Source organism: Aquarana catesbeiana, linkage group LG01 (assembly GCF_042186555.1).
Source record: "Aquarana catesbeiana isolate 2022-GZ linkage group LG01, ASM4218655v1, whole genome shotgun sequence".
Taxonomy (NCBI): Eukaryota; Metazoa; Chordata; class Amphibia; order Anura; family Ranidae; genus Aquarana; species Aquarana catesbeiana.
In genome coordinates, this window is record NC_133324.1 from 674,939,024 (window position 1) to 674,951,500 (window position 12,477).

The 12,477-nt window shown below is 39.0% G+C and overlaps 1 protein-coding gene across 27 annotated transcripts in view; it reads left to right on the forward strand.

Annotated features, from left to right (window-relative positions):
* The window catches only part of ANK2 (ankyrin 2), a 793,913-nt gene that overhangs the window by 672,129 nt on the left and 109,307 nt on the right, over positions 1–12,477 (forward strand). For 14 of the 27 annotated variants that reach the window (XM_073602841.1, XM_073602877.1, XM_073602815.1 and 11 more), the window contains 4 exons: positions 995–1,136; positions 4,000–4,011; positions 5,315–5,417; positions 11,503–11,603. In XM_073602841.1, coding sequence (XP_073458942.1) covers positions 995–1,136; positions 4,000–4,011; positions 5,315–5,417; positions 11,503–11,603 — 358 coding nt within the window. The remainder of the gene's footprint in view (positions 1–994; positions 1,137–3,999; positions 4,012–5,314; positions 5,418–11,502; positions 11,604–12,477) is intronic. The other 13 variants (XM_073602956.1, XM_073602972.1, XM_073602775.1 and 10 more) reach the window with 2 other exon arrangements.

The following is a 12,477-nucleotide window of genomic DNA, read 5'->3' on the forward strand; positions in this document are numbered from 1 at the left end:
AATAATGAATTAGTGCACAGGGTAGTTCAAAATCAGGACTGTATCCCTATGCCGAGGCCCCCACCTAAATTTACAGGTGTGGTTCTGAAGAAGTTCGCTTATAGGCAAACGAAACTGGTCATCGTGATTTTACCATGCAACTCTGGTGATCCTGCCTGACCCACTCTCCCACCCCGCCAAACTATTGGGGAAGCAGACTGGCTTTGCAGGACTTCAATCTTTCTGGGCTATTGGACTATGAAATAGGAGCTGGCAAGCACGGACTGCACACAGCATGAGGATTTGCAGCAAACCTCCCCTTCTGTGAGACATGAGGCGGTGAGCATACTTATGTACAGTGGCTATATGCTGCCCTGTGAATGCTATATGGGACTTGTGTGTTGGATCCTCATCAGTCTATATATATAACCAGTGACATCTGGCTGTCAATCTCCTGTTGTGGGGTTGACTTATACCAACTTATGTGACTGGTTCTGCTGTTTATCCATAGATCCTATCCAAGATAATATCCAGCTACTTCCATTTCCTTGCTGCCCTTATCTCCTCATCGAGCCTGTATTACCCTCATTGTGGTTTAATTGAACATTCAGCCTCAGCGGCATTCTATGTGGATTGCGACACCCTTTTGATTGGACGATTACCAGGGTTTTTGTCTCCGTGGATGGAGTGGCTTTACTTTTTGAATAATCTCAGCCTTTCCTATCCCACTGACTGTGGAAGAGAACGTGTATCCCCATAGACTTATTGCAGTGTGGACTGAATTTGGTGGTTGTATGAAGTGTGCTGCTGGCAGGTCTCTAAGTTGTTTGACAGCGTTGTCATTTTTAATGTTTGCATCAGTGGTAGTTTTGATTGTTTATGTCCATGGTGTTCATTTATAAGGTTTCTTGGTGATCGCTAATCCCCATTTTTTTCATGATAGGTGTAACGTGACAATAGCAAATATTTTTTAAGTACCGGTATTTCTGTTTTCTTTTTGATTTTTTACAAGCAGATGATACAATGACCGGGGATGGTGGTGAGTACCTGCGGCCAGAAGACCTAAAAGAACTAGGAGATGACTCTCTGCCAAGCAGCCAGTATTTGGATGGCATGACCTATTTGAGGTACAGCTTGGAGGGTGGACGCTCAGACAGGTATGGAGAAATTACTATTGTGTTTACATGCAAAATAGAGTTTTTGTTAATGAGCTTGGACTATACCGGCTGAAATGTATTATTTAGCTGTGAAAAAAGAGAAAGTGGAGGCAGATGAAACAAGTTTTAACCAAAATGGTAGAAAGAGAGTGGCTGTTTAATACAAGTGGATACAGAAAAGGCCCTCCCTATGCCCAGCTGTCATTTAACAAAAATAATCCTTCATAAAACTTCAGCCTTCAATTCTCATAACAAAGACTGACAGGAGAGCCCAGCTCCAAAACTGGAAGTACTACCTCCTCACAAGTTGCATATTTTAGGAATCATAAAACCACTATTCAGTGTTTAGTGTGAACACACATCTACATCTAAATCACAAAAAAACTGGTGTAAAAAAGGAATTTTAGTCCTTCCCAATGCTTGTGCAGCAGTCATAGCGTGTGGTTTATCACTATATTTAAATGGGTATCCTACTAGTATAACTTGTAATGTGTAAAGATTTCTTACATACGTTTTTTATGGTGTAGGGAATAAATAGACTTTTAAAAAGTCAGTATAATTATGTGACAGCAGTGTCACAGATGAGCTTAAATCAGATCTTTTGTGAAGGTACATTTTCCTGTGGGTGATATCTGATTGCAGTGTATGATGTATTTTCTTCTTCTCTGCAGTTAGCTTTATGGTTTGCTAAATTGCTGTTTTAAATTCAGAGTCAATACCTAGAGCTTATCTTAACAATGGAGATAAAGCTGAGTAGTTGATGACTAATCCTATATATAGCATGTTGTGTTTCTGTCAGACTAAAAAAAGCACTTGTTTGGCATTTATGAATATATGTAATAGATAGCATAAAAACTCAAACATTTATTGCATAGTAGAAATTTTAGTGGTGTTACGCATTAAAACGTTTGTTACCCTAAATAAAAGTAAGACAGTGGGGTTACAACCACTTAAAGATCCAATAATGGGAGGGACACTAGCACTCATCTAAAGAATCACATACACAGTAAGTAATAAATAAAGAAAACCTAACATACAATAACAGTAAACTTTCTCTGGAAAAACAGTCTATATGTAAAGTACTTCCATCAATGAACCCCACAAAAACTAATTTACTTCGGAAAGCACTGTAACTGTCTTGTGCTCAGGGTTTAAAGATATTGTTGTACCCACAATACCAGATTAGAATAAACTCGTTTCCCATTTGCAGTGAATAGGGCCATGCAATGGGGTTGATTTACTAAAACTGGAGACTGCAAAATCTGATGCAGCTCTGCAAGGAAACCAACCAGCTTCCAGATTTTTTGTCAAAGCTTAATTGAAAAAGCTGAAGTTGGAAGCTGATTGGTTTCTATGCACATCTAAACCAGATTTTGCACTCTCCAGTTTTAGTAAATCAACCCCATTATGTTAATGCATGGAGAACGTTAGCTGACTAGCACTGTTAACTAGAGACTTGAGCCCCTTTGTGGTCGCCAATTATGTTGACCAAAATCAATATATTATGAGATTTAATAATTCTCTAATATAATTTGGTAAATGAGAGTTCTTTGAAAGTGAAAGCTTCAACACAACAACAGAAATGTATTGGTAAATAGTATGAAGGTCTAAAACTAACAAACAGCCATCTGTCTAGTTACTGGAAAAGGAAGCAATATTATGAGAGCTCTAACATACTACTAAGTACAAACAGTAAGGAAAAAAGACATAAGGCAAACATTTAGATAAGTGTCAGGGATATATTCCATAATTACCTTTGAACTGTGCATGAGGGCCACATTCTGGTAACTGGTGTTCCAAAGACTTCTAACTTCTCCATCTAATCCTTTCCTCTAGTGTGTGTGTGTGTGTGTACTCATACAGGCCTCTCTTCCATTAGTTTTCATGGAGTGGCTCTAATTGGTGGGCATATATATTCACTATATTCAAATCTTACTCATCCCTTTTAGAATTGGCTAATTCCCACTCCCCTGTATTTAGGATTAATGTACCCCCTTTATTGCAAATCCTTACCACACTCATTTTGGAGGGAAACTTAAGTATGCACATGTTAGCAATTATTGGGGAAAATTACGTATTCATGAAAGGATGGCATATCCAAATAAGGTGATCCTTTGAAGTGGATATATGAAAAACAAACTGGTTTGGGTCGAATTGTTCAGATAAGCAAACTCAGGCACTGAACTGTTTATGAAAAGCTTTCTCACATACAGTAGTAATTAATAGAATATTCAACTTGGTGAACAACTACCCTCCATTTTCAGTAAATAGACATATCAGAAGACATATTACACACGCACATTGATCAAACTAAAATATATTAATTACAATGCTCTTTGTATCTATTAGTGGAGATTTTACATAAATTCATTATCTAACGCCAGTCATATGGAGTGCCCTCAAAAACTAATGAAAGTAAAGAAACGTTTAGAATCCAAACCTTGGGTCTTAGGTATAAAGTTAATATTTTGTATTGAGACCTTAATATAAAAAAGCTCTTTAGTTAAGGAAAAGCAAAGTTTATGCAATTTGTAGCTTGAAGCATATAAATCTTTTTTTATGTTGAATGTATAGTATTATTCAGAGCAACCCATAGTCTACCATTACAAATATTTGAAATATTTATAAAATGTAGGAAGAATTTTCAGCAATTAAGAATAGAAAAAAACCCGTTTTACTAACATCACCACTTTACTGATGTTAATGGTTCATTTTACCTACCCAACTATTTTTTTTTTATAGATTTATGCTCTACTTGTTTTTCTCTGACTAATGCGATAGTTAGCCTTCATTCCTTAACAATTTTCCTATCATTATTCCCTTTGTTTTTCTCCCTTCCATTTATATGGATTTAATCCCACAGTACTATGCCTAGGTAGGTATGACATTGCATGAGATGACTGTTTCCCCTAGGTTCACCCTGTACCTCCCAGCATACAGTATATGTACTTTCATAAAAATGCTAATTGTGACCTTCGCAGCACTACCTCTGTGTTCTGTGTTAACATTAAGTCACTGTACTGCATATTGAGCATTCAGTCTTCAATGTCATATATATATATATGTGCACTAAGGATGATATACTGAAAAAATAGCTTAGTAAATACGATGATTAGTGAAAATGCTCTAGTTTTTAGCAGATCACCATCATCAAGTAGTACTATGATGTGAACTTCCCAACACAACCTCTTTCACAACTGAGGCTTCGGAGCATTGAACAAAAAGTTTTAATATGGCAGTGATTTTATCTATTTATTCCAGTTGTTAAGTTTTTTGGGCAGTCATTTATTCCATAGAAATAGTCCATTCATTGTCTCCTCCTGCTCTACATACACAGCGTAGATATGTATTTTATCTTAGTTGTTTCCTATAATATTATAATTATTTAAAACATATTTAAAAACTATAGGCCATTTTTTTAGTAAAGTTTTTTTTTTTTTCTCTTTTTCATAGATTTATGGGTCACTGTAATGATCACCCTTTTAGTAAACTACTTCTAAATCTTTAGGGCTGCCTGTTCCCTGTAAGGTTTGGGGTGCTCTTTAAGTTTTTATGAAATAAATTCAGGTTCATATTTTTTATTACATAATTTCAAAACAATATTCTCATTTATCTAGATGATTTAAGTTTTTTTATAGTGGCGGCTTTTAATTAAATGTTTTATTCACAGTTTCTTGTAACATTCTTAATGTTGTCTGTTTTTGCAGTTGTTGTGACATCTGTACCCAGCTTTTGTGTGATGCTTTATATGCTTTATTTGTGTCTTTGGCATCAGCATCATGTAAATTACTTTAAAAGAGCATGAAGCTGATTCAATGTTAGTGCAGTTTGTATCTTCCAGGGGATGTTCTGCATGTATTATACATGCGATTAACCTAAAGTTACTCTTTGTATACACATTTATCCAAAGGTAATTGTTTAGAGAATTTCATTCTCTAATATTAGACCACATGCTATATTAAGGTACCTGTTTTCTGATGCTATATTTTACCCATATCAAACTGTTTTATGTTTATTGTATTTAAAGCATTTAAATGTGGTCTTTTTGAGACTTTATAGTCTCCCCTGGAAGCTGCATAGATGCTAATTGCTAATGGTTTCATTCTCTGGCTTGTCCTTCCATCCCACCTTCCCAAACCCAACACTACTGCTGATGTGTATATGTGTGAACCGACCAGCCTGCGATCCTTCAGTTCAGACAGGTCCCACATGATGAGCCATTCCTCATACCTCAGAGGCAGTGCCATGATAGATGATACTGTTATCATACCCCATGACCAGGTGGGTACTTTTATGAATTTTTTTTATATTTCTCATCTAATAAGTGAGATGTTTTGAAGTTTTAAATGAAGAATTGTGATTTTAATTAAAGTGATTGTAAACCTTATTTTTTATTTATTTTTTTAAATAACAAACATGTTATACTTACCAGCTTTATGCAGTGGTTCTGCACGGAGCAGCCCCAATCCTCTTCTTCTCCGTTCCCCCACTGTCACTTCTGGCTCCTCCCCTCTGCCGAAAACCCCTAAAGCAAGCCGTTTGCTATGGGGTCACTTATGCAGGCTCTCTCCCGAGCTGACTCTTTGTGTCCATTGACACACAGAACACGGCTTGACCTCACCCCTCCCACTCCCTCCTCCCTGGCTGTAATTGACAGCAGCGGGAGCCAATGGCTCCCACTGTTGTTTGTGGGCCAATTAGTAGGGAGAGAGCTGAGAGTGCCACTGTAGTACTTCCCACCTTCCTTCCTGTTGTCTAATGCTATCTGTGAGATTTGACAGAGTGCCCCTATTCCCTCCACAGCTGTCTGGCAATGCAAGCAAGGAGACAGCTGCTTTGACAAATGTCACTTTTCTATGTCTGCAAACACTTGCTCACTTGCCTGGAACATTTTAGCTGACAAGCCCCCTATCCCCCTGCGTTGCTTCTTCTGAGACACTTGTATATGACAAGTGCTTGGAGATAGAGAAAAGTCTCAACAGCCAAATCAGCCATCTCCTTGCTAGCTGCATAGTTTGGCACCCTTTGGTTGGAGGAGGGCAGACAAGGTGGCCTCACAGCTAGCACATAGGATAATGGGACAAGGTATTACATTTACTTTGTCACCAGGGGAATGGAACAAGTTAATAAAAACTGAAGTGTCATGAAACGCGCCTATGGCAGCTAGCTAACTGGGGCTTGGACCCTTGACTAGGGGTAGGAGGGAATGAGGGGAAGCTTATTCTGAGCATGTAAGACTGACTGTGATACACTTTTTTATTGTCTTCACTACCTCTGGCCACCACTAGAGGGAGACACCACTCCAATTTAGCTGGCTGACGACACACAGGTTGATAAGAATCCTAAATACAATCTGTTGCACTCTAAGGGTTGGGGAGCATTCTAGCAATTAGCACACACTATTTGGATTCCTCCAGCTATCCTACAAGCTAGAACCCCAGTGTCAATCACTCCTCCTATTATCCACACACACCCACACACCAGATACACAACAAACTGTAGCTTGCCACCACCTAGCAGTTTGTCCACAGACTGGTCTGCTAGGCAACCACACACACACACAGATCTCCGTCTGACAGATCTGCTTGTTTACAATCTGCATGCAATGTCTCAACACACAGTGCAACTGCATACAGATTGGCAATTAACTTACATAGACACTAAAATGCAACAGTCTCTCCAGGGAAATGAGCCCTATCTTAGCACACAGAAGTCACTTATTAATTTTATAATTTAATATTCCAAAAGCGGGAAGTGCATGAAATATACAAAGGAAAAGAATTACAAAAAAGACAAAAAGGATATACAGAATTGGCTATTCACTATGAAAATAAAAGGGAATAAAAACAGGAGCATGTCAGAACATCCGCAATTCACCAGTCAGAGGGACCAGCTCCATATGAATCACCCCACCTCAATTTATTGAAACATAGATGGAATTTAGACCTTAGCCAATCAACCCTGGGGGATGTTGATGTACCAGCCCACAGGACAGTTTGTATTCTGAAGTGACCAGGATCAAATGGGCCCTGGACAGTTCCAATGGCTGGGTCAAGGTTAGGGTTTTTCTGACACAGTGTAAGTTCGATTGTGACAGTACCAATCACTGCAAGGTGCCCTATAACCGTTTTGTGTGTTTCTCCGGGATTCTACATACCCTACAAATACAGTTTTACATGTATAGGTTGCCCAAAATATTTACAACCAGAAGGAATTATTTTCATTTCCCTGCTACTAATATTTGTATGACAATATTAGTATGATAATATTGGTATTATATATGACAGATAAAATGTATTCCTCAGATCTGTTGATATAAATCAAAGCTGTCAGACAGTTTAGGGCCTTCTCACTGTCCCCTGTTGGTTCTTGTAGATGGAATGACTAGGACTTTTCTTTCAAGGTTTCAGGAAGGTGGCAATCTATGTCTACTTGTATGGGATAATTTTATTGGCATCTAGGTCTCAACTCTAGCCTAGAAGCTTGCTCTGCCCTTTTCAAATGCTAATAGAAAACATATGTCTATGAGCAATTACTGATTAATAGTTAGACTTCTTTTTTAACATAAACATGTACTGAGTGTAATACATCAGCAAATTGGGTAGGGAGTGGTGCTGGATGAAGTTTCCATATTTGATATTGTAGCTTTGTAACATAAGTCTGGTTATTAGGCCTCTTCTTAAGGGACAACTATACCATTTATTTAAAAATAAATGATGTAATGGATCTAGCATACTTATTAAATCACAATATAAAGGCTTTACCGTTTTTCACAATAAAGCAAGATTTTGCCATGGTCCTAACTTTGTTGCTAAAATCAGCCAAAGTGGTGGCTGCTGACCACATCAGTAACTGACCATCCATGCTCCTGTGGGGGGACAAGTATACATGACGTATTATCCCATGCTCTACAGCATTTAATGCACCTGAGAAGCCAGCCAACCAATGGGCTAACAAGTAAGGAGGATGAAAAGAGGGGGTGCCATTTGGTTAAAACTGGAACATTCTTGCATGGTAAGCAGCCTTTTAATGCCGTAGAGGGGTGTATTGCTCTTTTGTTCAGTGCTGTTGGTGAGCATGTGAATGCTACTAAATCCCCTCAGCATGTCCACCACATGGTTAACAGATAGACAGGACAAACAAAGGGGGAGGTTGGGTGGGAGTGAGTTTCCTTGAGTGCATTAAATGCTGGGACTTTTAGAGCACAAGAGTGTACTTCCTGTTCTTCCTGTTGTTCTTCTAAAGGAGCCTAGATGGTCACTTATGCCTCGTTTCCACTGAGCGGATCGGTTCGGTACGGTACACTATTTTGGGTGTTTCCATTATGAAAGTGGCCCATACAACTGAACCGTACCGCTCCATTCAGGGTCCTGCTTCAGATGTGGGGCCATAGAAAATGGAACGGTTCGGTTAGGGCGGAGCTACGATACATTCCACTGATTGGCTGACAGAAAACCCTCTGCTGTGCTATGCTGAGGCATTTTTTCTAAACCCTGAATGGCCCATTGTGGTCCCACTTGCAATGGAAATGCTCACCAGAATAGACAGGACCATTCTAGGCCATTCAAACTGTACCGACCCGAACCGATCTGCTCAGTGGAAATGAGGCATTAGTGATAATGTCAGCTCAGCGGGCACCATTTTGGTTGATACAACAACAGAATTAATTTAATGTGTGGTAAGCTCTTAGCACTATTTTTTAAACAATGGTGCAGTTGTTCTGTAAGACCTTGGATAAAAATAATTTGCATTATATGAAAGCTATACAAGGACTGCCATTGCTGGTTTCTTGGCTCTTATTTTGAGCACAGGGTACAGTACGTTCAGTACGTTCTGAGATACTGTTAGGCTAGCCATAGATGCTTCAAATCCTGCTGAACGGGCCAAGATTCAAACCTTGTGTGGGCAGGCTGAAAGTACCAAGTTTGATTAATCAACTTGGGTACAACCAACCCTTGGTTGCAGGAAAGAAATTTGCTACATCTATGGCCTGCCTGAAGCAAGTGGACAACAAGATAATTAGAACTTTCAGAAGAGCCTGACTAGACAGCTTTCATGTTCCTCTCAAGTTGGTTTTCTTGATAAATTTGGGAGATAAGTCATAGAATTGCACCTTAAGTTTTATATAATGAAAACAAACTTTAGTACATTTTCCTGCCCTGAAATTTGAATACATTATAGATTTGGAAGGCCAAAGATGGGGGATCTCTGACAGATAAAGCTAGGTTGTGGGAGATTAGCTCTTCTTAGTTTGAATTAAGTGCTGCCAAAATCCGTTGCCATCACGACTCAATGCTGGATTATAGCACACACATAATAAAGGCCACCTTGACACTATGCCCGAATTTACAAATACATATATAATTATGGATTAAACATAGCAACATGTTTTTGAAAACATTAGCATATACTGATGAATATTTACATCAAGCTGTTAGGCCTGTATGTTCACTTTAGGTTATACTGGTGCAATAGCCATTAAAGTGAAGAAACCAGAATCTGTTTGGCAGCAGAGCGTATAATGTTCAGATTTATTTTTATTCAGACTGTTATATCATAAAAAACCATTGTGTACAGTGCTTGTTATTGTTTTACAAGGTGTGCACTGGACTAATAGAGTTAAAGGAATCCTGTGGGGCAGGGCTCAAAATTTCAAGTCCTGAGCTACTAGCTAGGCCTTAAGAGTTGCTCGCCACCAGTTGCCACACCCAACCCCTACTCTGCACTGCCCCTAATTCCGCCCCTAAACATGCCCTCCTAAATTGTCTCATGAAATGACACTGTTAAACGCTTATGCAGTATTAAGTTACAAAAGTAAATATTAACAACAACAACTTTAACAATATTAACATAAAGCAATGTAAACATAGAAGGAAAATAAGTGCATTACATCAATAGCCAATCCCCCCCCCACCACCAATCTATCATACCTATGCCTCCAGTTCCACCCCCTCCCTGATCTATCATACCTATGTTTCCAATTCCACACCTCCCCCCCAAACCATCATACCTATGCCTCCAATTCCACCCCCTCCCCCCCAATCCATCATACCTATGCCCACGTTTCCACCCCCAATTCTCCATTATACCTGTGCCTCCAGTTCCACCCGCTCTCCCCCCAATCTATCATAAATATACCTCAAATTCCACCCCCCTCCCCCTAATCCATCATATCTATGCCTCCAGTTGCACCTCCCAATCCATCATACCTATGCCTTCAATTACCCCCACCCCCCAATCTAGCACATCTAAGCTTTTAATCCCCCCCCCCCTTCCTCCCAGCACACCTCTTGTTCCATCCCCCATCATGCCAATACCTCCAACTCCATCCCCCCCCCCCCCATCCAGCAAATGTACTGATTCCAATCGACCCCCAGCACACTGTCATTACTATTCTCCTGGTGTGTTGCGGCTGTGGTTTAGGCATCGGTGCACACTGAAGGCGGGCAGACACTGAGGGAGGGATGGCAACCAAGAGGGTTTGAGCCCACCTACTTGGGACAGCCTTACCAAGGAAACATGCAGGAGGGAGGTGGAGAGGGGAAGCCCCAGGTGGCTGTATAGTACTCATTGAAATGCCCACGCTGTGAGGATGCGTGGAGTGGAAATTTTAAAGGGCTGCTGTGGGTTATTGGTATGATCCCTCCAGATGCTGACAGGATCAGGATCCCCTCAAGATCCACCACCCCACACCTTTCTTCTACATCCTGCGCCCTAAATATTTAGCCAGAATACACTTAGTTAAAGTGTGTGTGTGTGTATATATCTATCAACTTCCTGGTCTCCTGACAATCAAAGCTGTGTGGCACAGCTGTGTAAAACATAGGACTGGATGGACAAAGATACCAATTTTTTTGCCAGGATTTAACAGCCTCATCTGTATATTGAGCTGCATGCCTCGAGTTCACCTTTACGCTATTCATGTTTTCTAGGATTTTTTTTCTTATTGGACTTCCTATAAAATATTGGCGGTGCCACTTTTTTGTGTTTCATCCTTTTTTGTTTGAACCATTGTGTATGCTCCTTTGTATATTTAGTATGTATACAAATTGGAACTTAATTTATTTGTAAAAGTGGAACTATTGCCAAAAACTTTTTTTTAGTTTTGGATAGAGTGGCGAATGACTTGAACTATTGTAACCCCGAAAGGTATATTTTATTGCTATTTGTACAGTTGAGGAGATTCCCCTTCACTTTCTATTACTGGTGACCACACAAGTAGTTGGGGGAATTTTCCACCAGTGATACAGACAACAATCAAGGCCTGACATAGGTTCAACCTCTACCTAAAAATAAAAGGTTATTTGTATAAGTCATCTATACAAAGTAAGTTTGTTATAGTAACTTATATTATTCTTTATTGTAGGTTTCATACTTGACAAAAACAGAGCAGAACACTTATCGGCTAAGCTGGGGGAACGATAATTTAGATAACGTTGCACTTTCTTCAAGTCCAATCCATTCTGGGTGAGTATACTTCATACAGTGCCATTGGCTAGGGCTATATGTGAGTATTTTAGGGAGTAGTGTTCCTTATGGATGACAGAACATTATTGTGTTGTTTGTGATTGTCACCAGATGGAGTGTGGGAAATCTGTAAAGTGAAGGAAGAGATTAATTAGTATTACCAGCAGGTGGCAGTCAAGCAAAAAAAAAAAACCCCACTAAAATATGCTCTTATGTCAGATGTAATTATTATTCACACTTGACTCACCCTATGTATGGGATTGTGAGTGACACTTTGTAGTCTATGCATGCTTGACATACTAATATATTGTAAGGAAAAGTAATATGACATTTTATACTGATTTGGTTAAAGTGAAATCCCTTCATCTTGTGTGCTTACATCAAACAATTTTTAGGATTTAGAAAATGTATTCTTTGTTCACATTGTGATTTAAATACAGACATTTTTATAAATGTTTTTATAGAAAGGTTATGGTTCAGTGTGCAAGTTGTGTTTGTACTCAAGCCAAAGCTATGTGGATTCACAAATTTGAGGTGTGTTAATCATCATGCAAATATAAACATTACATTATAAAGTATTCAATACTAAATAATGTCTATAGATCAAACAACAAAGATTTTCCTACATGTGTAATGTAAAATCCGTGTCTCAACACAGCAATCAAAAGAATGATTATCCAATCATGTGCAAATGAAATAAGTAAACATGCATTTTCTTTATGCGTGTTTGGATAACTAAAGTGAATCTTCACACATTTTATTGTGTGAACATTTTCAAATCCTTTAGTAAATCAGCTTCTACCTGTGTTCCATAGTCTTCAACCAAGGTTCAAATATCCTTTGCCCATGCTTTCCCTAAGGTTGTATATGCTCA